Source organism: Anopheles cruzii, chromosome X, assembly GCF_943734635.1.
Source record: "Anopheles cruzii chromosome X, idAnoCruzAS_RS32_06, whole genome shotgun sequence".
NCBI lineage: Eukaryota > Metazoa > Arthropoda > Insecta > Diptera > Culicidae > Anopheles > Anopheles cruzii.
In genome coordinates this window covers 9,403,162-9,428,349 of record NC_069143.1, presented here as the reverse complement: position 1 = coordinate 9,428,349, position 25,188 = coordinate 9,403,162, and the positions used below count along the sequence as shown (strand labels likewise).

General features: G+C 53.6%; 4 protein-coding genes across 5 annotated transcripts in view; 1 reads left to right on the top strand and 3 right to left on the bottom strand.

Moving 5' to 3' along the window:
* LOC128269368 (uncharacterized) overlaps positions 1-4,751 on the bottom strand; it is a 31,607-nt gene extending 26,856 nt beyond the window's left edge. The window contains exons 1-2 of one of the 2 annotated variants that reach the window (XM_053006824.1): positions 4,642-4,751; positions 3,652-3,715 (exon numbers count right to left, since the gene is read on the bottom strand). In XM_053006824.1, the coding sequence (XP_052862784.1) occupies positions 3,652-3,677 (26 nt within the window). In that variant the 5' untranslated portion in view covers positions 3,678-3,715; positions 4,642-4,751. Of the gene's footprint in view, positions 1-3,651; positions 3,716-4,445 lie in introns of both variants that reach the window. The other variant, XM_053006817.1, reaches the window with a different exon arrangement.
* Positions 4,752-6,909: 2,158 nt separating this feature from the next.
* On the bottom strand, positions 6,910-9,048 carry LOC128267298 (myosin regulatory light chain sqh-like). Its single transcript, XM_053004107.1, has 2 exons — positions 8,944-9,048; positions 6,910-7,954 (listed from the first exon to the last, which is right to left on the bottom strand). The coding sequence occupies exon 2, from the start codon at positions 7,837-7,839 to the stop codon at positions 7,315-7,317; it is 525 nt and encodes a 174-aa protein (XP_052860067.1). The 5' UTR covers positions 7,840-7,954; positions 8,944-9,048; the 3' UTR covers positions 6,910-7,314.
* Positions 9,049-9,936: 888 nt separating this feature from the next.
* On the top strand, positions 9,937-11,352 carry LOC128277353 (peroxisome biogenesis factor 10). The gene is made up of 2 exons (XM_053015836.1): positions 9,937-10,452; positions 10,526-11,352. Exons 1-2 carry the CDS (start codon positions 9,937-9,939, stop codon positions 10,928-10,930), a joined length of 921 nt encoding a protein of 306 aa, XP_052871796.1. The 3' UTR covers positions 10,931-11,352.
* Positions 11,057-24,903, bottom strand: LOC128276915 (sushi, von Willebrand factor type A, EGF and pentraxin domain-containing protein 1). Its single transcript, XM_053015718.1, has 10 exons — positions 24,794-24,903; positions 15,857-16,033; positions 15,104-15,673; positions 14,891-15,043; positions 14,404-14,730; positions 13,789-14,319; positions 13,111-13,710; positions 12,682-13,035; positions 12,437-12,616; positions 11,057-12,365 (listed from the first exon to the last, which is right to left on the bottom strand). The coding sequence occupies exons 1-10, from the start codon at positions 24,885-24,887 to the stop codon at positions 11,785-11,787; spliced, it is 3,567 nt and encodes a 1,188-aa protein (XP_052871678.1). The 5' UTR covers positions 24,888-24,903; the 3' UTR covers positions 11,057-11,784.
* Between the last annotated feature and the right edge of the window lie 285 nt (positions 24,904-25,188).

The following is a 25,188-nucleotide window of genomic DNA, read 5'->3' as shown; positions in this document are numbered from 1 at the left end:
TGCAAGAGAAGCCAATGCACGCACCCAGCGCAACGAGTGACGAGTTTGATGCGCGCGGATGCTTTGGTCGCATTTTTCTGCGAAGAAAATGCGAAGAAGGAGCCGCCGACCGAGTTGAATGTTGGACGCGATTGGACGCGCTTCGGCGAAGCTGAAATCTTGGACGACATTCGGTTTCAACAGGCGCCCCCCATCTTCGGAATCCTGACAAATACTGATGATGATGCGTCCCATTGGTCTATCGGACGCACCCAAGAGCTCGGCGAGACAATCGGCCTCCGATCGCCGCCCGTGGCATCAAACTCCGTTCCGCATTCCGCGACTGGCTGGCCCGCTGGCCTGCTTCGGGCTTTCGGTCCGGATCTTCGGACGCGGACAAGTTGGTGTCTCGTCTGCTACCTCACAGTTTATCGATTTCATCCGGCGTATCTTCCGATTGTTCCCGATAGGGCACACACCGGAAGCGAAGCAGCATTGTTGTGCGGCTGTCCAATCAACACCCAGTGGTGGGTGGTGTGGGATTTTCCATTTTTTACGGCCATACTTCAATGTTTTCTCGATGTTTCCAATGTCTCTATTTCGTTGGCTGGGTCGTCGTCGGTAATCCCTAGCTCGGTGCTTGCAGCCCTGTACGGGAAGCGGTGTCGAGCGGTGTTACAAAACATGAACCTGTGTGGAACCCGATTGAGTTACTAGCCGCCGTGCTGTAGTGCTTCCCGCCGACCGCAAGTCGGCGCTTCCGCATCCCACCACGATTCCGGGCACCTTTTCGGGCACGGAAAGTGGTACACGCCTAGCAACCGTTTTGTTTTTTCTTTTTTGTTTTAATCTTGGACGAGGGCACTGTTAGGCCTGTATGGATGCCTAACAACCGTTTGACGTTGCCGAATTGGGTCCCCCCGTAATAGTTGTTCCGTCCGTTCTGTGCACAGTAGTGCTGAGCTACGGCTGAGGCATACAAATGCAGCCCAAGTGCCCAGTGTGTGTGTGTGTGTGTGTGGCGAAGTCACGCGGATCCACGGCGGACGGACGGACGGGACCGACTACCAAAAATAAGCCCGGTGTGGTCAACCTACCGACAGTACTTTGGGGCGGAAGTGGAACTGGAACGGGCTAAGTCGATGCCGATGCCGGTGGATTCAGTAGCTGAATCGGCCTCGCCTCTGCTGGTGAACAATCGATTCTGTCCATTCTGCCACGGACCCTCCCCCCCACGCTTTCTCCCGTTATACATTGGCCCACTTTCCGAACACAATCCGAAACTACTTCGACCACACTGCAACCCATTCGCGCGGTGTGGTTTCAATCCGCCACCGGACCGGCCGAGACACGTCGTAGAGTGTGGCCAGCTCCGGAAGGGAACCATCACAACACAGGGAACCATCACCCCCCCTCCCCTACGGGCCAGCAGCCTCCTGTCAGGCCGGGCAGTGAACGAGTACTCTCTATCTGTCAGTGCTTTTTCTCTTCGCTTCGTTTTCGGACTCCGCGCTGGCGCAGCATTGCCGGAGCAAATTGTTGATTGTGGCTACAGTAATGGCTAATGGTTGTGTTGTTGTTGCTTGATGCTATATGGATGCCGGCCCCCAGGGGAAAGCAACGAGTCGTTGTTAAGGCCGTTGCTCTGTTTGGCGGTCGATGACACAGGAAAAACACAAACAACAACAAATTCCAAAAAAGGCGGATGCACAGGGTTATCCATTTCCTTTGAAGTTTACTACTATGCCATTATTTCCACGTTCGAATCCTCGTCCATAACTTGACGAATGCGGCCATTTTCAAATGCCCCCAAAGTGGGCCGGGGCTTGTCGACCCGGAACATGATCATTTGCCCTTATAAAAAAAAGTGCAACTGTGTCGGCAATCGCGCATGATCCTTTGGTAGCCAATTGACATCACCAAAATGCGCGAAATTACCACGCCCCGTCTTACGCTGACATGACACCATCTTCCGTAAATCCATGTCTTCAATTGTGGGCGAAAAAAAGGGTCCTCATCTGGCGGCATCGCTCGGAGTTGACTCCCTTCGTCATTTTCCGAAAAATTAGGGTCCTTTGACGCCGCCAGCCGCATAGTGCGCTGTTTCCTTCAATCGGTTTCAAGGTGTTGCCAGTGCGACCCAGATGCGACGATTTTGCTTGTTTACGCAGCCGCCAAGTGAAAAATGTGTCTCGTCGGTGAAGGAAGGAATTTTGGATGGAAAAATGAGCGTTTTCGCATTTCAAACACCTTGTTATGGTGTTAAGCGATTCAACTCAATGGGTGATGAGATGATTGGGTTGACCAAACCCAGCCCAGCTGTGATTTCGAAACCACGACATGGATAACCCTGTACTTGAAAATATTGCATCCCACACACTATAGCCTCTCTCTCAGCTCGGCCCCGTTGAGGTTGTTTCGCTGGCTTGACTTGCTTCTTGCTCGTTCACCCACCCGCGCACCCGCTCAAAGCGCGAAACACCCCCCCCCCCCCCGCCACCCCCTTGCAAAGTTATGCTCGTTTGGTTCGTTTTCTCCCTCTCTCCTTTGGTGTTTTTTTTTCGCTCGCACACGCGCTCTCTCTCTCTCTCTCTGTTTCCTCGTAACTTTCTTTGGCTTCTATAGTGCGCCGCGGCCAAGAAGCAGCCAGGAATGCAAGAACGTTTTCGAGACCGAAACTACGTATATGCATCTCGAGCGAATCGCGCTTATCGCGAAGTTTCGATTTTCGTTCTTTGTACACGTGACATAATTGGTCGCGCTAAGGTCGCTGAATGTGTTCCTAGGTAGGGCTTAGCTGATCGATTCCCAGCTCGATGTCGTTTGGTAGTTTTGATGCATCTTCATCATCTGCTCTTTGGCGAGTTCTCGGCGACTCTTGCAACCGAGTCGGCAGCGAAGCAAGCGGCAAAGAAGATCGTCTGGGGGCGTCGTCGGAACACGTCGGAACGTGCGCCCGGAACGGGTTAGTCTGTTGGTGACGCGCGCGCTTCGCTTAGTCTGGCGCTTCGTCATCGCATCCGGTCTTTTACGATCCATCCCCCGTTTCTGGTCGGCGGCTTCGCATTTCACATTCGACGGTGTGCAGCACAGCTCGAGTCGCGGCCACATTCTGTCGCGCCAGCACGCGCCCTTACATCATCCTTTTTTCGGCTCGCGCAATGTTTTGGTCGCATTGGCGTGGCGTGCGCGCAACGCTTAGACCCAAATGCTCAATATGCGCAATGCGGCTCTGGTTCGCGGGAGATGGCCTAGAAATGTGGCCGACGGCCGGCCTATATTTTGAACACAGAAGGAGAGAGAATCTGCGGAAAAGGTAGATTGCTGGGGCGTTGAGTTGCTCGAAGTCGTCGTCGTCGTCCCGCATGCAAGTGGGCCACAGTATCGGACAAGATCTGTCCACCCACACACGCGCTCACAGCCATAGAGACGGCTGGCGCGAGAAGAGAACACCCCCCGGCCCTGCCGAGCCGCATTTTCCCACCGCTTTTCACGCTTTCTTTTCGCGCTATTCGACGTGACAGCCAGCCAGTGGCGCAGTTGGCGGAGTGTTTAGTGTCCCGCTATTGTCCCCCCCACATCCCCCCTCCCGCTCCACTCTCCAAAGCCCTTTATCGCAACTTTTCCACGAAAAGAAAGTCCACGAAAACGGCTCTATCGTGTGCCACTCACCTGAGTCTGCGTCGGCGGTCTGTCATTGTCGCTTGCTGTGGCTAGTGTCCTGGCTGAGGGAAGGCTGTGTAAACAGTAGATCCTTTTAGAACACATACACACGGCGGGGGGGGGGGGGGGGGTCGCTTTTCCGGTTCCCGGTGGGCGATTCACATTTAGCGAGCGAGCGAGAGAGAGAGAGAGAGAGACTTCAGGCTCGGCTTCAGGACAGCAACAATAACAAACTGGCGCTGGTTGTGATGATTGATAATGTTTGCATTGCGTGTGGTTGATTGTTGAGACGGGAGGGAGCGGGTGTGGGGGGGTCGATCGGACTGCACTGTCCACATATATTGTTTGACTGCTCCAAAGTCGCACCAGCACTCAGCGTTCAGCGCGCACCTATCACGCGTCACCGTGGTTCTGAACCTCTTCAAGGATTGCTCTATTTAATTTTGTAAACGCACCCACACACACACACATACGGGCATACACTGGGCCACCTATTTACAACCCCCCGCGCACACCCGTGGACCCGAGAACCGTTTTGGACCTGTGTGTGTCAGTGTGGGGGAGTGTTGCAAGGAATCGCAATTCGCAACTACCGGGGACCGGGACCCTGGACCCGGGAGAGTCCATAAGCAGGGCTAGCTCGGGGACTAGCGCTCCTCATCCTGCAGCTACCACCCACCCTTCCCCACCGTTTGGTTCCTGTGTGACCAGCCGGCGCTAATGGCGCCTCAACAACAGCCTGCCGACCCTGTCTGCGCGTGAAAAGAAGGCCCCCCGGACCCGATGTAACCACCCTAACCTACCGTTAGGATTCCCGTTAGCTGCCTTTCCCGCCTGCCGGTGGAAAGCGGCTGCACACGAATATAAGAACCACCTAGAACAGCGCAAACGCCGCGCATATACGCACTACTTCCTGGCCAGTTCGCTCGCTGGCTGGTCAGCAGTGGACATTGAGTGGTGGACGCACGCTACTGCCTGTTAACAACTACACACACTCACGCCAACGTCAGCGGGAAAACTTCTTTCACTTTCTTGGCCCGGCCCCCGGGGGGAGTTGGAAAATCGGGGGAGGCAAACAACGCACAACCGCGCAGAGAGAGAGATTCGTCGTGGTCATCCGAACCCGCAGCACACTCGCAGCCCGGATGGTTAGTTGGAAACTGAGACGCAGCCGCGGTGCACGGCGCCAAGCAACTCTTTGAGGCCACTCACGGCGCGGAATGAGTGGCCGGGCCCCCTGGTGCTCAAACCTATACGGTGCGAGCTGACGATACGTACACAATAGAGAGTGGCTAGCGCGAGCGCCACCTATCGCGTTACTCAATTCGCAATTCTACAACGCAGATGCGCGTATCCCGATCGAAACAATCGAAAAATTTTGCAAAAAGACCTTACGTCATCCGCGCGGCCACCCGCGGTTGGCGGTGAGTTGAGTTGCAGAAACCCCGCAACCTACGGGGTCTGCTGCTGATGGGGGGGGGGGGGCGACTTTGACTTACATTCGAATACTACGCTCCGTTTGGTTCGTTAAATAACAATAAAAAAATATAAACAACAGCAGCATTAGCAAACAACTGCACGCCGCGCATGGCTGTCAATTAGCCGCCCCATGAATGACAGCGAGCGAAAGGGTTGTCGTGGTGGTATTGTTTACGTTCTGTTCCGGTTGATTTGTGCAGCGAATGACGACAGTGTTCAGTTGCGGGGCTGTTCTGCAGGGAAGGGAAGCGGAAAAGAAAATGCTGCCCATCGCCAAGCGGGTGACGGCGGCGGCGGATGGGTGAAACGGGTCCAGCCTGTTACTGACGCGTTCTTCGTCTGGCGCTTCGTCATCGCATCCGGTTTTTTACGACCCACCGCCCCCGCCCCCGCCCCCGTCCGTGTTATTTATGTCGTTAATTGTTACTTAACGAATCTGGAATCGAAGCCGGGCCGGAATCGCTCCTGCTTCTGAAAGGGATTTTTTTTTACTGCCCCCTCCACTCGCGGGCTGAACCGGGCGATGGAAAATGAGTACTAGGCGAGCGGCTTGGTGAGCTCTCCTGAGGGTGGTGACCAGATGACGAATTGGCCGTACCCGCAAAATTTACGTAATTTCCGGTTCCGATTTATATATATTTCAACATACTAAGTTTAACATTTTCGAATGTTTCGCACAATTGATAACGTAAGTTTTACTGGCAATCTGCGACGAGAGTGGTTGGCCGTTTACCGTTGCAGAGAGCATAGTGCGATCTTAAAAACACCTAAAATGAAACACCAGCTCTCCAAACGGCAGCGGCATTTCTCGGCATCTGAACGGCATTTGAATTGTCTTTCATCAAAACATAGGTAAAATTTTTTACTCAGAGCGCAGCAATCATTTTCAGACCACCATTGGGGCGTTGCATGCATTAGCCAATACCGTATTCGGCTTGTCCATGTGAAATAAATGAACCATTTTGTTGCATATATAATATTTTGGAAAATTTTCGAACACATTGCTCGAACACAACACCGGAAATGAAGTTTCGATGTCGGTGTCCTCTTCCTGATAGGCACACATAACGATCGCCTTGAGGCGGAGATCGGCTATCAACACAGACGATCTGTTAAAAAAACTCACGATCTGCGACAGTGTGGCTGTACCGATTAGACTTTCACCATGCTGCAGAGATCCTTGAAGCTGCTTCGGCGTTCAATTTCATAACCGCACTAACCACCTCTTCATCGATTTGATAGCTTAGCCAGAGTAAAATATATGTTAACTAGTTTCGGAATACCGGCCAAACTAACTAGACTTGTTAGAATGACTATGCCTCAATACAAGTGAAGGTAAGCTCTCTTGTTTCTTTGCGCCGACGGCCTAGAAATCTGGAGACCGGACCTGAAGGACCATCTACTTCAAGTCCAGCCAGAGACCGAGCTATGCTGATGACGTAGACATTAAAGGTCAATGGCTCTCCGATATAGCTCAGCCTTGCATACGGATTGAGCAAGCTACGGATAATCTAGGTTTGCAGATAAACGAGAACTAGGCCAAATTTATGATGCCATCACACTCAGCAATCGATCGATTAATCGATTTCGCTTGCCTAACACCTGACCATGGTGAATTATTGTCGTGAGTGCCAAAAATCAGTTTTCTTCTTCAGTATTTAATCCATTAAAACATTTTCAGATTTGTATCTATCGTATTCACTTGTTCAGCATCGAAAGGAGAGAGTTTTCCAAATAACATGAACCTTTAAGAACGAACCATTAAGGAGAACCTATAGAAAAGTAAGTAAACCTTCACCAATTCAAGCCCTGCTCTCTTTCCTGGTTGCTTTTCTTCGAACAGAAATGATGAATATCGGTTCAATGAACATGGGGAATGGTACGTTTTATTACCGAAAGTTTATAACACTCGAATTTATTAGCGTGTACGCGGATTGGGAAAGGCGGCTGCGCTGTGCTGCGCTGCGCGATTGTGCGCTAGTCTAGTAAAGACCTCCCACTTGAGAATGCCAGAAAGTCATCTTGTATGCAAATGAAATGTAATTGAAAATTAAATGCAAGTATTTGTATGGAAATGGAATCAAAGGTAAATGTAGCTCCAGCGCTAACAAACTATGTTGCAGCGGGCTCAAGGTTAGTTTTTTATCAATTACGTGGTGCATTAAGAGAACGAATGAAAGCGACTACCGGTGTTTACTGCTCGTCCATGTCCTTGGCCCCGTGCTTGAGGATTCTGGTGAACTCAATGTAGTCGAAGAGACTGTCCTTGATCGGTGCTTCGCGGAACATCTCGTCGACGTCCTCGTCGGAAAAACGATCTCCCATCGTTGTCAGCAGTTCACGCAGCCTGTCCTCGTGCATGACGCCGCTGTTCTCCTCGTCGAAGCAACCGAACGCGTTTTTGATCACTTCCTCCGGATCCGTGCCCTGGAGCCGCTCGCCGAACAGCGTGAGAAACATGGTGAAATTGATCGGCCCCGGTGCCTCGTTCATCATGCCGTCGAGAAACTCTTCGGTCGGGTTTTTCCCGAGCGACGCCAGCATGTCGTGCAAGTCGTCCTTCTCAATGAACCCGTCCCGGTTCTGGTCGATCATGTTGAACGCCTCCTTGAATTCGGCAATTTGCGCCTTATCGAACATCGCGAACACGTTGGATGTGGCGCGCTGGGCACGCTTCTTCGTCGTTCCACGCCGTCCGGCCGTTTTACGGGAAGACATCGTTCGGCTGGTTGGTTTTACGGTACAGGCGACGGTGGATGTTGGCGGTTTCTAGTTGATGGCGGTGACTGATTGCGAGATGATTACCGCTTTCCGTACGACTTGACGCTGGGAGCTGGAGAGCAATAAAATCGGAAGATTGAAACATTATTTCTCACATTGTGGCTAGACAGTTTGGAATGCAGTGGCCCACATCTGGCGCAAAAACCCAACCAGCTCGGTTAACATGCAGCGGGCATCGAGACGAAAATATAACTGCCAGATGTTTCCATAACAATTAACCGCCCATTTTAACCACCCGGCACCGAGTGCGCAACCAACAGGTAATCGTCGACCTACATGCGGTTAGTTTTGGGAAGGGAATGGTCGGCAATTGGGGTCGTGTGGTGGTTTGGGCCAAAGTAAGCGGTGACTTCGTGCGAGCCAAAAGTATGACCCTATAAGGCTGGCCTACTTGACTGCTGCTGCACACTACCACACTACATTAGCATTATTGACCTCCCGACGAGGGAGACGAAAGTGTTCGCTCTTTCTCCGTTAGCCGAAGCGCAGTCGTTCGGTTTCTGTCTCCGCATCCTCTACATTGCAAGTTGCACTCCCACTCCTCACCTACTCGAACTATCGGCCAATGTTGGATCCAGAGCGATGCTGTAGCGCTACCGTAAAAGGCGCTAATGACATAAAAGGAAAAGACGAGTTTTTCGTTTTCATATCGCTTGTGTTCATTAATTTCGGACAACGCACCGATTTGCTATTGTGTGCTTATATCGTTCAGAGACAACGCAGTGCGTTTGATAACAAATGCAAGTCTTGCAAAATGTACACGAACAAAGCGATACATTAAAGAGTCTTGGGAAAATGTTTCTCGAAAGTAACCAAAGCAAACGAGTCCGTCGTAAATCGACGTTCGTTTCACAGTTCATACGATCCACTAATAAGACCGCAATATGTAGGTAAAGGCATAAAAACATTTATCTTACAATATTTAATCCGTTAGAAAATTCACTCTGCCGCGATGCGGTGCGGTTGCGATTCCTTAATTTAATGGTCGCGTGCAATATTTGGAACTATTTTAAATTTACCACTACCATCGTATTTACTCACCGTTAACGAATCCAACAAGCACAAAAGAACCGTACTGCACTGGAAGACGCTCAAAACAATTGTGACTCCGCACAGCGATCCGTGCCGAAATTTTGTTTGACAGCTGCGATGACGAAGAGGGCGCTCCGCTGATTGTGTTTCTCACAGCTGGAGGCTGGAGGCGCTGATGTCAACCCTTTTGCCTCTGTACTGGTCATCCGGATTGTCAACAGTAACACGGATAGAACGTCGTCAAACTGTCAAACAGATTTTCGTATTCAGGTGGATGGTATGTATTCCATTTTCCGAGATTGCGGTGCACTAGGAATTTAACAGAATTTGGAATTTACTCTCTTCCACTAGATTGTCAACTTATGCTCGGAAACGTTTCGGTCATTGTACGTTTTTCGGTTAACCAATAATAGTCGTGCAAAACTATTCTATATAAATAGCATGATGGGGGCGATGCAGTAACGTTTGCGATGACAGCAGCATTTGTTTACATCGCGAAGCGGTATTTTTTATAAAATTTCCCGATGCGGGAAACATCCTGTTTCTCCCCCCGACAGGGTCCTATCTGGCAAAGCAGGGGGGGCAGGACCGCGATGCATTATCGCCCTTTGTTTAGTTTTTACATAGTACACACATATAGATCTATCTTGTGCTACGCACATTCAAAAGCCGCGGATATGAACGTATAAACGGTCTCAGCTCCACCAGGGAGCTGTCAGCCAATTGCAATTCCGCTCTTGCTCTACACAGCCGGTTAACAACAAAGTGGTTAACAACAAACGGTAAATTAAGTGTAAAACCAATAAAGTTGTGCAAACGTGGCCAATTTGTTCTCCCGCAGCTGCAGCTGCAGCATCGGTATTTGGAATTGCCTTAACGAAGGCGGTCTGCACTAAGAATACGGATAGATCAGTAGCAAACGCGGAGAAGATTCAAGTTGTGTTTTCAGCCTCTTCGGAGCAACGGTCGGTAGACAAACGGCTCGCACGGAAAGCAGCGAAAATGTCGCTTTTCCACGCGAATGCCGGCCAGGCGGAGATTATTCGCAGTGTGCAGAAGGACCAGGAGCACATCGAGGAAATACGGTTGGCGCTCAGCGACCTGCTGCTGATGCTAAGCCAGCGCCATTGGTACCGGTACAACGCGCTATGCAGGCTGGTCGCGGAAATACTCTACCACCACTACGCGATTGCGAACAATCTGCAAACACTCGGCGAAGAGTACACTGGGATCATCCAGGTCGATTCGAACTACGTAATGCTGCCGAACAAGGCGCTACAGTTGTTGGCCATACTGTTGGAATACGGCGGCGAACGGTTGGCCAATAGTGCGCTGGCCTACCTGCAGAATGAAATCGACCGGAACGATGAGCTGCTGCCTTCGGCGAAAGGTGCGCTCAGCCAACTCATCGACACGGTGCGTGTGATGGTGCCGTTCGTGCGAGGGTTCCACACCAGCTTGTTCTACATCAACGGCGGGAAGTATCACATTTCCAAGCGGCTAGTGGGGATCAATTATGTAAGTACCACGCCACCAAGAGGACCGCTACGACCTACAAGCACTCGATTAATCACTCACGCTGTCCCAATAGGTGCTGATACGAAATGCCCTGAAGGAGAACCATTCCATGCTCGGGTACCGCGTGCTGGGCTACGCGACACTGGTACAGCTGGTGCTCACGTTGGTTGCGCGCTATCGACAGTACCGCGGGGAATCGAAAAGCACACCGATCATGGCACCAGCAGGCGGCCAGACTTCGGTAGCGAGCGAACGTACGGTTGATGCGTCACACCACCAGTGTGCCCTGTGTATGAACACCTTGCAAAACATCAGCGTAACCCAGTGTGGGCACATGTTCTGCTGGCAGTGTATCTTCGATTGGGTAGATCAGCGCCCGCTGTGTCCGATATGCCGGGAAACGATCAAAAAGTCACGTATCGTGCGGTTGCAAAATATTGCCGTCGGTCACCGGAGCGTCGCACATATGCAGGCATGATAGGCAGGCTGGACAGGAGCGAACCAAGTTCATTTCTTTTCCCCTCGTGAGTAAGTGTGAGTCGCAACGCGAGGTTCAGCTAGTTAATACCTTTAATTCTTCTTCACGTTATTGATTTCACGTTGTTACCGATTAGTTAGTTCGATGCTTTTCTGTTTGTTGCTCGGTTGCTCCTAGAGGGGTTGCATAAAAGTTGATTATGTACAAAGCGGGACTTTCTTGTAACAGAGTAACAATAAAACTAAGCATAAGGATTTCAGTATATAGTAGCAGGATGTGCTGGTTGTTGGATATGCAGATTGATGAAAACACAGGCAAGATGGTGTAATGATGCACGCACTGAGGCGATAGGTGTTGAATCGGTCGACCGAAGACGATTTCGGGGTTGCTACTACCGTTTGCGCTGTACTTCCTAATGCCAGCGCCGCTTAACGTCGCTTACCCAACAAACGAATTTAAAATGTCTATATACAGTACGGTTTAACATATCATGCCACACCATGTCGAATGGAAGGTATACGATTGTGTGTGGTTGTTGTCACGTTTGCGGACAGTTGACCGAATTGACTGAACACCAGGACGATTAGTCCGAGCAGCATCCCCCTACCTCTCTGTCACATACACACGCACTCGCCCATTCACACAACCGCACACACGGATCCGCATCGTGAAAACAGTTCACACACTGCGATGCGATGGTTCTCGCGTTTTTTTCGTTTCTTTACATTGTTAGCACAGCCGGCACCGGCTCCACGTGGTGCAGGGGATCACGTGTTCACGCCCGAAGGACGCAGGAGGACGTGGAGCGATTCGGGTCCGATTAGTTTGCCTCGATTCGGGCCGAAACGGGCCGCTCATCGAACGCTGACCCCGTTGATGGTGATGACATTGCCCCGACCGGTCGGTTCCGGCTCGTACACCTCCTCGTTGGTGCGCATCTCGTACGGCGCGTCGTAGAACTGCTCGCTCGGTATTTGGTCGTAGATGTTTTCGCTGCCACCGCCGCCCGAATGACTGTTGCTGTTTGGGCTACCACCACCACCGCGATGCTGGTGGTGGTTATTGCTGGCAGTGGTGCTGTTGTTGTTGTTGTTGTTGTTGTGGATGGTGCCACCATGCGTGAGCTGGCTCGGCGGAGGCGGATGATTGCCGGCGCCGCCGCTGGACTGGAACGTGTTGAACGTCATCAGGCCGCCCCGGTTGGTGAGGTCGAACGTGTGGCGCCCGTTCTCGAGGCTCGAGTACGACATGACGGCCGCATTCTGGTCCTCCTTGTGTTCCGCCCCCTGCACGTTCTCGGTGTTTTTCACGGGACGCGCCTTGTTGCGGTGCAGAAACAGCACCCCGATCAGGATCAGCAGTATGACAATGACGGCCGCCCCGATGGCTATTCCCGTGCCGAGGCTGCTAGTTTCCTGCGCATCGTTCACGATCACTGTTCCAGAGAGAAAAAGAGAAGGAATCAAAATTCGATGTTCGCAGTCAGGCAGCAAACAGGTTCCGTACGCTCGCATCGTGGTTCTTCGCCGCTCCACTTGCCGTCGTGCATGCACTTGCGCAGGTACGGTCCGATGCGGTTAAAGTGCGGCACACAGTGATACTCGGCCGAGCCGCCGTACACCGTAGACTCGTTCACCACGATCACCCGCCCGTTTTCGATGTCTGCCGGGCGTCCGCAGTCGGTCACTGGAAGTGGTAAGTTTAGTGGTAATTTGGACGGCTTCAAAGATCCGTTTTCACCGAAGACTTACGCTTGCAGATCGGGCTCCTTCCTGACCACTGGCCACTCGGCAGGCAGGTGCGGGTGGCGTTGCCCACCAGGTAGCGGCCCTTGGTGCAGCTGAACTCCGCCCGTACGCCGACCAGCCGAGTCCCGTAGTTCACCAGTACGCTGTCGGTGACGTTGGCCGCATCACAGGTGATCTCCGTACAGCGCGGCGCTTCATGGCTCCACGTGCCATCCTCGAGGCACAGCCTCCGGGACACCCCGTCCAGCTTGTAGTTATCGCCACACTCGTACAGGGTGGCCGCCCCGTAGTACGTGGCGTTCGTCGCCAGCGTCACCTTACCGTGCACGATGTCGGCCGGTGTCTCACAGTCCACGTCTAGAATGGCAAGAGAAAGCGGCATCGTATGGCGTCAGATAGCCGTCACGAAAGTGTGCGCTCCAAGGTACTTACAGACGCACTCCGGAATCTCGCCGCTCCAGCGGCCGTTCTCCTCGCAGGTGATCAACGCTTCGCCCACGATCTTGTATCCCCGCTCGCAGCGATACTTGGCCAGGGCGCCCACCTTGTAGGTCTGAGCCCCGCTCGACGACGCAGCATCCAACGCGGTGCGTATCAGTGTGCGGCCATACATCCGATCATTGCCGGTGACGCTCAGGAAGCTGTGCGGCGTAAGCGTTGGTTCCGCGCACCGAATCTCCTCGCAGCGGGGCGCACTGTCGCTCCACAGGCCCGTCTCGAGGCAGACGCGCCGCGCCGGGCCAGCCAGCCGGTGCGAGTTGCTGCACGCGTACAGCACCTCCGAGCCGAGGTAGGTCGTGTTCTGGAGGTACCGGTGCGACCCGTGCGGGCTCGGTGTCAGCGTCCCACAGTCGACGTACTCACAGTCCGGCGCGTCGCCGCTCCACTGGCCCGACTCCAGGCAGACGAGCGTGTCCTCGCCCCGCATAATGTGGCCCGGGTCACAGTGGTACTGGATTGACGAGTGAATGTTGTAGTCGTACCCGATGACGTACGAGCCCGGCGGTACGTGCGGTGTCTCGCAGGTGATTACTACAATAGACCAAATCAAAAACTCCCATGAGCGACCCTACGCCACGTCGTGTTACGCTAAAAAAGGCTAAATCTTACGTTCGCAGCCCGGAGCACTGCCGGACCACTTGCCGTCCTTGGTGCAGTGGAGCTCCTGCGGACCGACGAGCCAGTAATCGTCGTCGCAGAAGTAGCGCACCGTCGACCCGACCGTCGTCGAGTCGTTCACGAGCAGCAGATTGCCGCGGTCGGGCCGGGCCGGCATGCCGCAGTCCACGAACCGGCACACCGGAATCCGGCCAGTCCAGTTGCCGCCGAGCCCGCACGACAGAATGGGTTCGCCGAGCAGGACGAACCCGTGGTCGCAGGCGTACAGCGCGGTGGAGCCGGCCCGCCGGCCCGACACCTGCATCCGGCCGCCGGGGATCGTGGGCGGCTCCGGGCACCAGTCGACCAGGCACTTGGGCTGCTGGCCCGACCAGCCCGCCGACCCGCACGTCCGGTTTTCGTTCCCGATCAGCGTGTAGTTCTCGTGGCAGCTGTACGACGCCACCACGCCGTAGCTGGTGCGCTGCTCCGACAGGATGATGCTGCCGTGCTCCAGCGCCGGTAGCGGACCACAGTCAACGTCTGTGAAGCGAAGAAGAACAGGGCCAAGGACCATTAGGGCACAGAGAGAGAGAGAGAGAGAGAGCGGGAGCGCGAAGTACTCACATTTGCAGGCAGGGGCCGCACCGCTCCAGGCACCGGTCTGCTGGCAAGTGCGCACCTCCGTTCCGATCAGCGAGTGGCCCACAGGGCAGCGGTACGCAATGGTGGCACCGATCGAGAAGTTACGCCCGGTCACGGTCGTGTTGAGGAGCGCGTCGGGCGACCCGCACTGCAGCGGCAGGTGCTGGCAGATGTAGTTCAGATAGTCCAGGTTGCAGCCCACATCGTTCCACAGCCAGTTGCGACCGCCGTCCAGCACCACGCAGTTTTGCTCGCCGTTGTAGTTGTTCGGCTGGTCCTTGCCCCATGTCGGCTTGTTCACGGTGCTGCCTACGGATAGAGAGAGAGAGAGAGAGAGAGAGAGAGTGGCAAACCGATTGGTGTTATTGGTACAGTATCCTGGCCAATGGTTTCAGGTCCTCTATCGAAAGGTCATCGATTCTGTGGACGAATGACCTGGTTCGGGTTGACGCTTGGCGCCGTTACCTACCGTCCACCCACTTCCAGGTGCGTGAGGTGATGCCCGGTTCCTTCTGGGCACCGATCCAGACGAGCTGCGTGCGCAGGTCACTCTTGCGGCGCTCCAGCTCGGAGATGATGTAGTCCGTCGTAACGCCCCGGAAGTCGTGTATTAGGTCCCCGCCTGCGGATTGAGTGAATGGTAGCGGTGGTGTACGGGGGGGGACTCACGGGTCTGCCTTACCGTTGGAGCGGCAGATCGCCCGCGCCTTCTCGAAGCTTTCGCCGCGCGTGATGTGGAACTCGTAGCAGGTCTTCGCGAACGTCGTCACCACCGTGTCGACGCTGAGGGCGGGCGCGGCGCACCGGTCGGCCGAGAACTCGTCGTTCGAGAACACCTCCACCTCGCACAGGCTCAGGCTGCTCTCGACCCCGACCAGCTGCACCGTGACGTACTGGCCGACCAGCGGCCGGGCGCACGTGAACGACTTGGTGCTCCCCTCGTCCACCGTGCCCGGGTACCAGGCGCACAGCGGGTTCCGCTGCAGATCCGAGCTGCTGTTACCGACCCGTATCTCGAGGTCCTGCAGCGGCTGATGGCCGCAGCAGCCGCGCGTTGTGATCCGCACCACCCGCACCTCCTCCGGCGTCAGCAGGTCGACGCGCCACCACGGTGACACCTCCTTCTGCGTTTCCGAGCACTCCTGCCCGTCCGGGTTCTGGTTGCCCGGTTTGCCGTCGTTCGCGTACCCAGCCGGTCCGGCCCGGGTCGCCGACGATTGGTTGACCGGCTTCCGGAACGCCACATTCGTTCCTGTACAGGAGGGTAGGGAGGAGGAGGTAATGAGAAGGAACTTCACACTTCGCGGTACCAAAACAAAGCCCCCTTTGCCGCGGAAGGTGTGACATTAGAAACGTCGCAGGGAAAGCGAACGCTGAAGGAAGATGTGTCAGATCGTTGGGGGAGTGGGTGGAGGGGGGGGGGGGGGTTACTTACCGCAGAATGGTAACTCACGATCCCAGCCTTTCGCCGCGTCGCAGCGAACGGTCTCCTGACCGAACAGCTCGAAGCCGCCATCGCATTCGTAGCGTGCCGATCGCAGCCCTCCGGAGCCGTCGTCCGCCTTCGTGACGTGGACCCGCGCGTTGGCTGGCACCGCCGGAGGCCCACACACTGTCGCGCGGTGGTAAGGGCAGCAGCAGCGCACCAACAGGGGAGGAAAAAGACACGAGCAAACCGAAAGAAATTTAGAAAACTCCTTAAGCGACGCACCCTGAGGATGCACTGGACACCAGCAAAGTGGCGCCCAGGTCCAGACCAGACCAGACCAGACCAGGACCAGACCAGACCAGGCCATCGACGGTGTTACGGTGGATCCTTCTTCAGAAAAATGGGGCCAACGACTGACCGCCAGAACAAAGTCCACACTAAACTGTCACTCGTTGTGCTGCATTGGCTTCTCTTGCACGACGTATGTGTGTTGACGTATGGTTGGAGACTTACCAAGACTTTGGAAATCAGTTTTTAATAGGTCCCAAGGTCCCATTTCGTCCCATGTCTGAATGTTTACAATTTCCACAATGAAGTTTGACGTTTCCGAAAGTCAAGTAATCGGTACTTTAAAATCCAAACACTTGATGGACCACCCCGTAGTAGTAGTAGTAGTAGCCAATGAGTAGTAAAACCATCATAATCGGCCAGTCGGCCAGTCGGCACATCTTGTATACCGCCGAGGGAGAGAGGTCTGGTTGGTGCAATTGGCCGTGCAGCCATTTTCCTCTTTTCTCCACACTCCAATTACGCGTTCTCGACGAATCGATCACGAGCGGGTGAAGTAACACGTCCCGTTTGCTCGGTGCCGCTCAGCTCGTGTGCCAGACAGCCGTAGTGCGTGTGTGTGTGTGTCGGTGCCGCTTCGGTATGCGGTTCCTTCTCTTGTGCAACCATATTGCACGTGAATTATCTTCGGCGTTAGCGCCCAGCCCAGCGTGGAGTGTGTGGAGCGGTCCGAGACCAACGTGGCGCAGGCCGCGTAAGCAACACCGGCAGCAGCTTGTACCAGTTTTCACCCTGCTGCTCGTGGTGTGAACCACCCCTCCACGTTCTCCACAAACGTAGGACCAGCTCCAAACCCTAAATGGTTCCCCGGCAAGCTGGCCGAAGAACCAAAGGTTCCCGAGACCAACGACAACAACATTGGTTGGTCCAGTAAAAGCTCTCGAAACACCAATTCGAAGCTCCAAAGTTCCAATACTTTAATTTGCTCTCTGTCTGTGTGTGTGTGTGTGAGGTTACGCGAGTTTTACGGCGTCGGACACTTTGCATGCCCCACCACCGTCCATCCGGGCTCCGTCCGTCTGTCGGTCGGTCGCTTGGTGAAAGTATTTCCACAGTTTTCGGGCCGGCTTCGGCAACAAACCCCCCGTCCCCCCGCCCGCGGCTCCGTTTCGCTTTCGCCCAGACCTGCCACCACCACTTTCGTTTCACTTTTGATTTCCTTAATCGATCGCCGAAACCGGAACCCGGAACCGAACCGTGAAGGTTAACAAAATACGTGCGCAACGAACATGGATTACCAGCCCGTGGCCGCCAGCAGCGCAAAACACTCCGGCGTTTAGCGGGTCAGCATTACCGTTTGAGAGGGAGAGTTGATTTTTCGGCGGTCGTGGCGATGACGACACCGCGCACCAGTAAAAACACAACGCTACAGAAAGCAACAGAGAGCTAACATTGTCGCCGTTTGCAGGCCACAAGACCTCGGCCTGATGAAGCTTCTTGCCGTTGTTGAAGCTCGGAAGCATTGCATGCAGAAACAAACATCAATATTGTGATCGATACCCTTCAAATACCTTAGAACTCCACTCGATAGAAACCCACCGAGCCGCCCACCATTAGAAAATCGATCACAAAATTAGCTGACGAATTGGAGTTGCTGAATATGATATAAGTATGAAGCTAATAAAATGAATTATTAATAACCGATTTTCTCTGGGAGCTTTGCCTTTTGTGCATTTTGCCGTGTCTTACGAGAGATGGTTATGAATATTTCCTCAGCCACAATGAAAAGTCCGCACGGTCCGCATGGCGGTCCGTTTGGGTATTCGTCGCGCAGCAGCAACGGCATGGGTTACGTGAAATCGATTTCTTCATTTGCATCGGCCGCAAAGAATCCCACCACAAACAAAATTAACAACAACCACCTTTGCGTATCGCGTGCGTTTTGCGGTGGTGTTCGTGCCAGATGGCTGGCTGGCTGGCTGGACGACAAAAACAAGAAAGCAACAAAATGCGAGGGTCTTCGAGTGGTAAGCCACGGTTCGTACGTTTCACACACCATTCCCACTGCGCATTTGGTATTGTTCTCCCATGGCGATGATTATTCTATCAAGCTGTTGCTGCTGCTGCTGGTTCTGGCTGGCTGACTGTTCACGCGCTCGCGCGGACCTGGCGTGACCTCAACCAGAACAAACATCCACCAACCGCCAACGATTGAGGTCGGCGGTTGGTTCCGACGACCGGCGACCTGCCTTTTGCTATGCGAAGCTATGCAACATCTTTTCCCATGCGTTCATCGTCCGTCCGACCATTTGTCGTGGCCGCTCTCTGCCACACGCACACACACAGCTCCAGCTCCGGCTCCGGCCGTTCCATGGGAGGCTGCGTGAGCGAAAGTGACTGGCCACCGAATGTGCTGGGGACGCCACGTTTCGTGAAAGCATCGCCCCAGCATCGCCGCAGGTGACGCTTGATCATCGTTTGATCAAGTTTCACACCTCGCGACTCCCCGATGTTGCCTGTGCACGGGCCTTAAAGGCCTTCGGGTCTCTGTACGCGTGACATTTCCGATGACTTCTCGGCACCTGATCGAGTCTTGGCCACCAAAAGTTCGCTAATGCTCGGCACATTACGGCACAACGACAACCTCACACACGCTCTCTCTGTTTGCGGAGCGGAGCGTCTTTCTGTACAGTGTTTTGCGTGATTGACAGACGTCACCGACGACAGCGACGAAAGCTGTTGTTTATGCTCTTAATTACTTTTTAACCAATTTGGCCTGACAGTGGGGTCGGTTTGGTAACCAAGAGTCACAAGAGTGAGGAATCTGTCAAAAGTAAACTACAAAAGGAAGGACGAACTACAGAAGCGCCGAGTCGGAGATTGGTCTCCTCTGGGCTGCAATTATTTGAAGAAAACATCATCTTCATACCATTTAGCTCCGATTGCTCCACTGCACTAATCTCTGCTTGTCTTGCCTTGTTAGTTCTTGCTTTGCTGAATCCCAGCTGAATATTTATTGAGTGAGGATCCCAGATCTTTTGGGAAATGCAATACATGTGAGTGTAGAGTACCGCGTATGGTGAGTCACTTGTGAAAGTTGTGACCCCGTCTCGGCGTAGAGTAACGAGATCTCTACCCTCGTGATCACTACGGTCCCGGATTGAGAACCCGGATTCCGTTGCTGGTGCACACGCAGTAATAAGCGATAGTTCCAAGAATCCACGAGGAACAGTGTTAAAAAGCGTCCAACAACTCCAACACAGCTATGTGGCGGCAACATACGGGTATTTAGGGTATTATTAGTAATCTTCAACCGTCGTCGCCAACCGTCGATTGTCTTCGCGGCAGCCGCGAGCGAAGTGGCGATATGCATGTCACCCCGAGCCCCGAATCAGCTCTCTCTTTCTCCTTCGTTCGTTCTCCAGCTCGCTCGTTCGCTCTCTCTCTCTCTCTCTGTCTGCCTTTCGTGCCGTGCCTCGGACCGCCCCGGGAAAGCCCCGAAAAGGGAACACGATCGCTATGCACATAGAATTTCTAATATTTTGTCCACGACCTGAATTGTTGGCCGGCGATATGGTCACATCAAACGCCATGGGAGGGGGGTCCTGGGAACCAACAAACGAGGTTAACATGGAGGGACTCCACGCCCCGCGGGGAGAGTTTTCTTGATATTGAACCTAAGCGCGATTAAAAAAAAACCAAGCAATTATTTCAACTGCTAGATCACCCCCGAGGGCTGGCTGACTGGCCCCGGTTGGCCGTAATGGGGAAATCAATCGCATATGCGCCATCATACGCGAAAAGCTGATGCGCGGCCGCATCGCTGATGTAAGCGTTCAACCGAGAAGTGCGCTCAGTTTCGATGGTCGGCTTTGCGTCGCTCGAAAAAGTGGGGCCTATTAAAGAATTACCCTCGCTGCGTGTGTGCCCGTGTGCCAGCGTGTGTGTGTGTGTGTGTGTAATTCGTCGTCGACCACATCAACAACTTCCCGGTACAAGGGGTGTTACCTAAACCGTAATGCAAAAATGAAAACGGCACGGCATTCGCAACCAACAAAAAACAACGATAGCCGTTCCGCAACCTTCTCGGTAACATGGGTCGTCTAGGCCGCCATCATCGGTCGTCCCGTATCGGACGGGGGGAGGGTAGGATCGGCTGTTACGCTGCTCCGTTCAGATCGGTCATTAATACGCTCACAATCCCTTTTCGGCAAAAAACTACCACCACAAATATCCCGCATAAAAAAAAGGATAACCCGTTGATGACACCCGTCGCGGATCCTTCTCGGAAGCAGGAAGCAGGCCTGAGACCTGAGCCTAGCTCGTGTACCGGGAACTTTTGCAATGCAAATTCGCAGCAGCGCGCACTATCTAGAGCACCATTTGCCATTTTTCCTGCTTTGGATCGCTTGGAGGCCTTCGGTTCAACGCTTTGTTACTCAACGCCCGTTGATTTTTTTTGTTGTAGTTTGGCAAACTTCCTGTTTCCTTTCTGCCTTTGTTTTCTTTGTATACGCAAAAGCCCGAAATAAGAAAAAATCTCGAACCAAAATCCCATTTCAAAATCGCGACCTTTGCGTTCGCAAATTCAAAAGACTTCAACGCCCGGCGGCAAGCGACGAACCCGCGGGCTGTGTTTTCTCCATGCGCGGAGGAGAAAGATGCGGGAAAGGAAGGTCGGGGGAAGGAGGAGGGGGGGGGGGAGCGACGGGAAACGATGGGAAATAGAAATGATAATCATCGATCATGCAACGAAACAATGCATAACTGCGGCCTCAGCACCGTGACGGCCCCCGCGCTCCGCGTGCCGCTTCCGTGCAGGCGGAGGGTCTCGATTGACGACCGCCGAGCTTCCCCGAGAACTGACGGCGTCTCGGGGAAGCTGCGTACGCACAGGGCGCGCGCGCACGCGCACTGTGCAGTGTCGGTGATCGTTGTGAAACCATCACCAGCCGTCGGCCGTCGTCGTTGATCGACCGTTTTTTTCGAAAGTAATCATGTTTTGTACGGTGGCTCCTGCACCTGCACCGGCGGGGGGTGTTTTTGGTTCGCACACAATTCACACTTAATTTTGACGCCATTGCGATCGACTGCGGGGCCCCTTCGTTTGTACCCCAAACCAGCATTATGCAGTTCATCTTGCATCTCCCCCCCCTGCCCCCCCCCTGCCCCCCCGGGGTGTTATGAGTGGAGGATGCAAACAATAATATATGAGAGGAACACACACACGGAAAACGCACGCTGCACACTTATTAGTAGTGAGCGTGGGGTGCGGTGGGGGGAGGGCATACCGGTAGTGACTCTCATCTTTCGGTGTCCCATTCGGCCGGTCATTGAACCGGATTGTAGGGGGGCGCCAAACAATTAAAATAAAAAGATGCCAAAGATTTACGCTACGCATGTGATACCGAAACCGAAAGATAGCGAAAACGAAAGAGAAAACAAGTGCGAGGGAGTGAGAGGGGTGGGGATTGGGTAGGGGAGATAGGGGAAACTATTGTGCACAGCTTCGAACAGGTTCTGGTTTAGACAGGCTGCCCTTCTGCGAGAATGTGAATCTTTGAATTTCTCCCATTTTTTATTAGTCCGTGTTAACCCGGCCGATAGAAAAAGAGCGAGAGAGAGATGAAAGAAGCGCAAAATCATTACTAACTAATTGTTCGAGGTTACCATTAAAACCGCGGCCGAATGGTCTTGGCCTGCAACGGCGGTAATGTTAATCTCCGATGCTTTCTGTAACGTTGTGCAAACTTCCAACTTGTGCTGGAGAAACGTTCCTCTGCTATCAATTTTTCTCTATTAGCAAGTCAATGCTAAAGTGTCTTTTTGCAGTCACGTTGTTGGCCAAATAGATGATGGCCTGAAAAGCTCCCGAAAAGCTTCATTTCATGAGCGAAGCTATTGGCCAATGCATTCAGCTATAAGAAGGAAATTGATCCACAAATGCGGGGACTACACTGTTACAGAAAGCAACAGAGATCAACATCGGTCTACACGGGGCAAACCATGCCGGAAAGGAAGAAGAAGAAAACAAAAACTGTGTCCTATTATCATTGACTTTTGCTTCTGGTGGAGGCTTTTTAGCACCGAAAATGCACTGGACCATATCAGCGTGGAATTGTGAATGACCTACTAATCGAACGGTGGTGGCCATGACGGCGAATGGTAATACAGAACGCTAGAAATCGGTCGGACAAGTGCTAAACGGTGTGTTAATGCAACCACAGCGCGGCACTACCGAGCACCGCAGGACTCGGATTACGTCGCCATCGCATTGAAGAAAGGGAACTGCTCTGGAGCTGGAACCGCCCGGGAGGATCTGTTCCCCCATTTTGGGTTGCTGCCTTCCCACGCATTCGTGTGAGAGTGGCTGGCCAGTGACTGACTATGATCAGCACCCTGGAGCTGGCGCCGAAGCCGAGCCGAACCGCGCGCTCAGAAACAAGTTTTACCGGCGATGTCGGGGATTCAGTTCATTTTTTCAGTCCAGTGCTCAGTGGCCCCATTAGCGCGTTGTTCTCGATCAGGTGTGGCATTTCATTCCGCAACATTCAATCGCCACTCCCCGTCCAACCACCCACCACCTCCTCCTCATCGCACCGGTCGTCTCAGGTCTTTCGGTAAAACGAAACGTACCCGGGACGAAGGCTGCCACAATGACGCCACTCGCTCGCTCGCCGCTCTCCACAATGTCATCGATGAGATTGGCTGCCGTGTGCTGTGCTGAGCCGCCATTCCGCGAGGACACCGTGACGCCGGCGTGACAGAATGTTTGGGGCCGGGTATTGTACAACTACACTATCCTGGAGCGGATCTACGTCCATCGTTGAAACGGCAGAACGTCAAAAGAGCGAGGGAATCGAAAATTGGTTGGGGCTCACTAGCTTACCTCGACAGTTGACCGTCATCCAGTCGGTCCGTCGAGACAGTCATCATTATCATCATCATCGTGGTCTGCACAGTTAAAGCCCCGGACTTCGGAGTGTTCTAAAACGTGTTCTAAAATGACGCCGTGACGTCAGAAGTGTCACCTTCGAACCGACATTCGAAGTAGCAGTACTCGTCGGGCAACTACTTCAACGATCTAGCACTCGAAAAATACGGCTTGTCTTGAGGCGAAGGCGTAGCGTCCCATTTCGTCCCATGTCAAAGTTTTTACTAAATGTTTACAATTTCCAGAATAAAGTTTGACGTTTCAAAACGTCAAGTAATGGGAAGTTTAAAATCCAAACACTAGATGGATCATCCCGAAAGTGCAACGTTTAGGTGGATGAACTAAGCTACTACCACATTTCTTGCCCGAGCGCCGATCAATCGTTGCAAAAGACTGTCCGACAGCCCCAAACCATACTACTGCTGGTGCTACTATTACTAGAACTGCAGAGACTTCTGCTGGCAAAGGCTGCCTTTTGGAGAAAGTCCAATCCATTACGGTACACTCACGGGAGTCGACGGGACTCTATGACGCCCTGGAGCCACCGCTAAAGCAGGGACTCCAAAGACGTAGCGCCAAGAAAGGTAACAGCACGCCGCACGAACGTTGACATATTGTTGCCCTTTTGATCTGGCGAAGATTTCGAACCCATATGAAGTTTAGTGAAGGCCGTTTTTCTTGGTTTTCAAAGAAAAATGTCAGGTTTCGGTAAAGGCGACTCCAGATTCGGGAGGCTCTGGCATCGCGCAACGACCGCCAGATGTAGCGGCCAAACCTTAGCCACGCCAGAACACCGACGAGTGTTTTTCAAGTACACTACTCCATCGGGGATTCCACCGCCGAGGTAAAAATGGGATAAAAATGGGTGGTAATGGCCTATTCCCTCCCGTCCGGCTCCCCCTTTTCCACTCCCTCCTTCGTCTCTCATCCCACAAGATACACGACAGTTCGCTAGCGTCGCTGGAGACCACCATTAACACGGCGTCATCTACCGAGAGCCGAGGAACGCCTCTCCGAATTCGGGGTCCGTCCGAAGTGCCCGTGAAGTAGTCCAGCGGTGTCCGCATTTTTTATCCACCACCACCAGCTACCAGCCCAGGCGGCCACCACCAACCATTCCATTCCCACCATTGTGTGGCGGAAATTGTGGAAATTTTTATCTCCCAGTGCCACCAGTGACTCCCAGCGCAAGTGACCGGGGCGTCAACGGGGTCTTGCACCTCATTTGGCTCACCAGAAAGAGGGGGGGGGGAGAGGGCGCCGGAAACAATTTGTGTCTAGGGGGAGGGGCGGTGGCCGGCTGGACAGAGCTCGGTACAGAGCACATGAGAAATTTGGAGCACAGCACGAGCTGGAGCTTTCTCGACGGAGCGATAGTTGACCCCAGGCATAGCCAGAACCCAGAAATCGTGGCTCCCAATTAGTGACAGATCAAGGGCTGATCGGGGTCTGTTCCCGGCCCGGGGGTGTCTGGGCCGGGTTTTGGGGCGTTCACACGTTCCGTAATGAGGTCCAATGAGGTAGAATTAATTGGGTTCAGGTGTAATGAAGCCAGCAGGTGGAAGTCCCATAGAATATAGCGGACAGAGTACGAGTGGACTCGCGGCACTCGATGGATTGGAAACCGTGAACAGAAAGTGAAGGATTCGCGAAGGACACCGTTACTGAAGCCGAGGCCCAGCAACACAGCTGGAGCAGCCCGGCGTGACGCCCTGACTCACCTTGACAGTTAACGCCCGAGAGACAGGTGAGGCCGAGCACGACGGCTACTGCGACGACGGTGACGAGGTGGAGCGATGGTCCACGGTGGGTCATCGCTGGCTGGCTTTGGTTGTTGTTGGTGCCGGTGCAGCACGCTGGTGTTGTTTGATGCGCGGCAGGACATCGGCCACCACCGGTGTCACCGGTGGTGGTCAACTGACGCCTCCATCGGGGACGCATTTTCGTCCGAAGGGCGGCAGCCGGCTGCTCGGCTGGCTGGCCGTTGATTGCTGGCGTTTCCGAAGTCCGCGCTTGACAAATGAGGAAGTAAAAGGAGTGACGGTACCCCGTCCCGGCACTAGACCACACTAGGTAGGTGGTGGCGCCAGTCTGCTGGTTCCACTCGCGTTGTTTC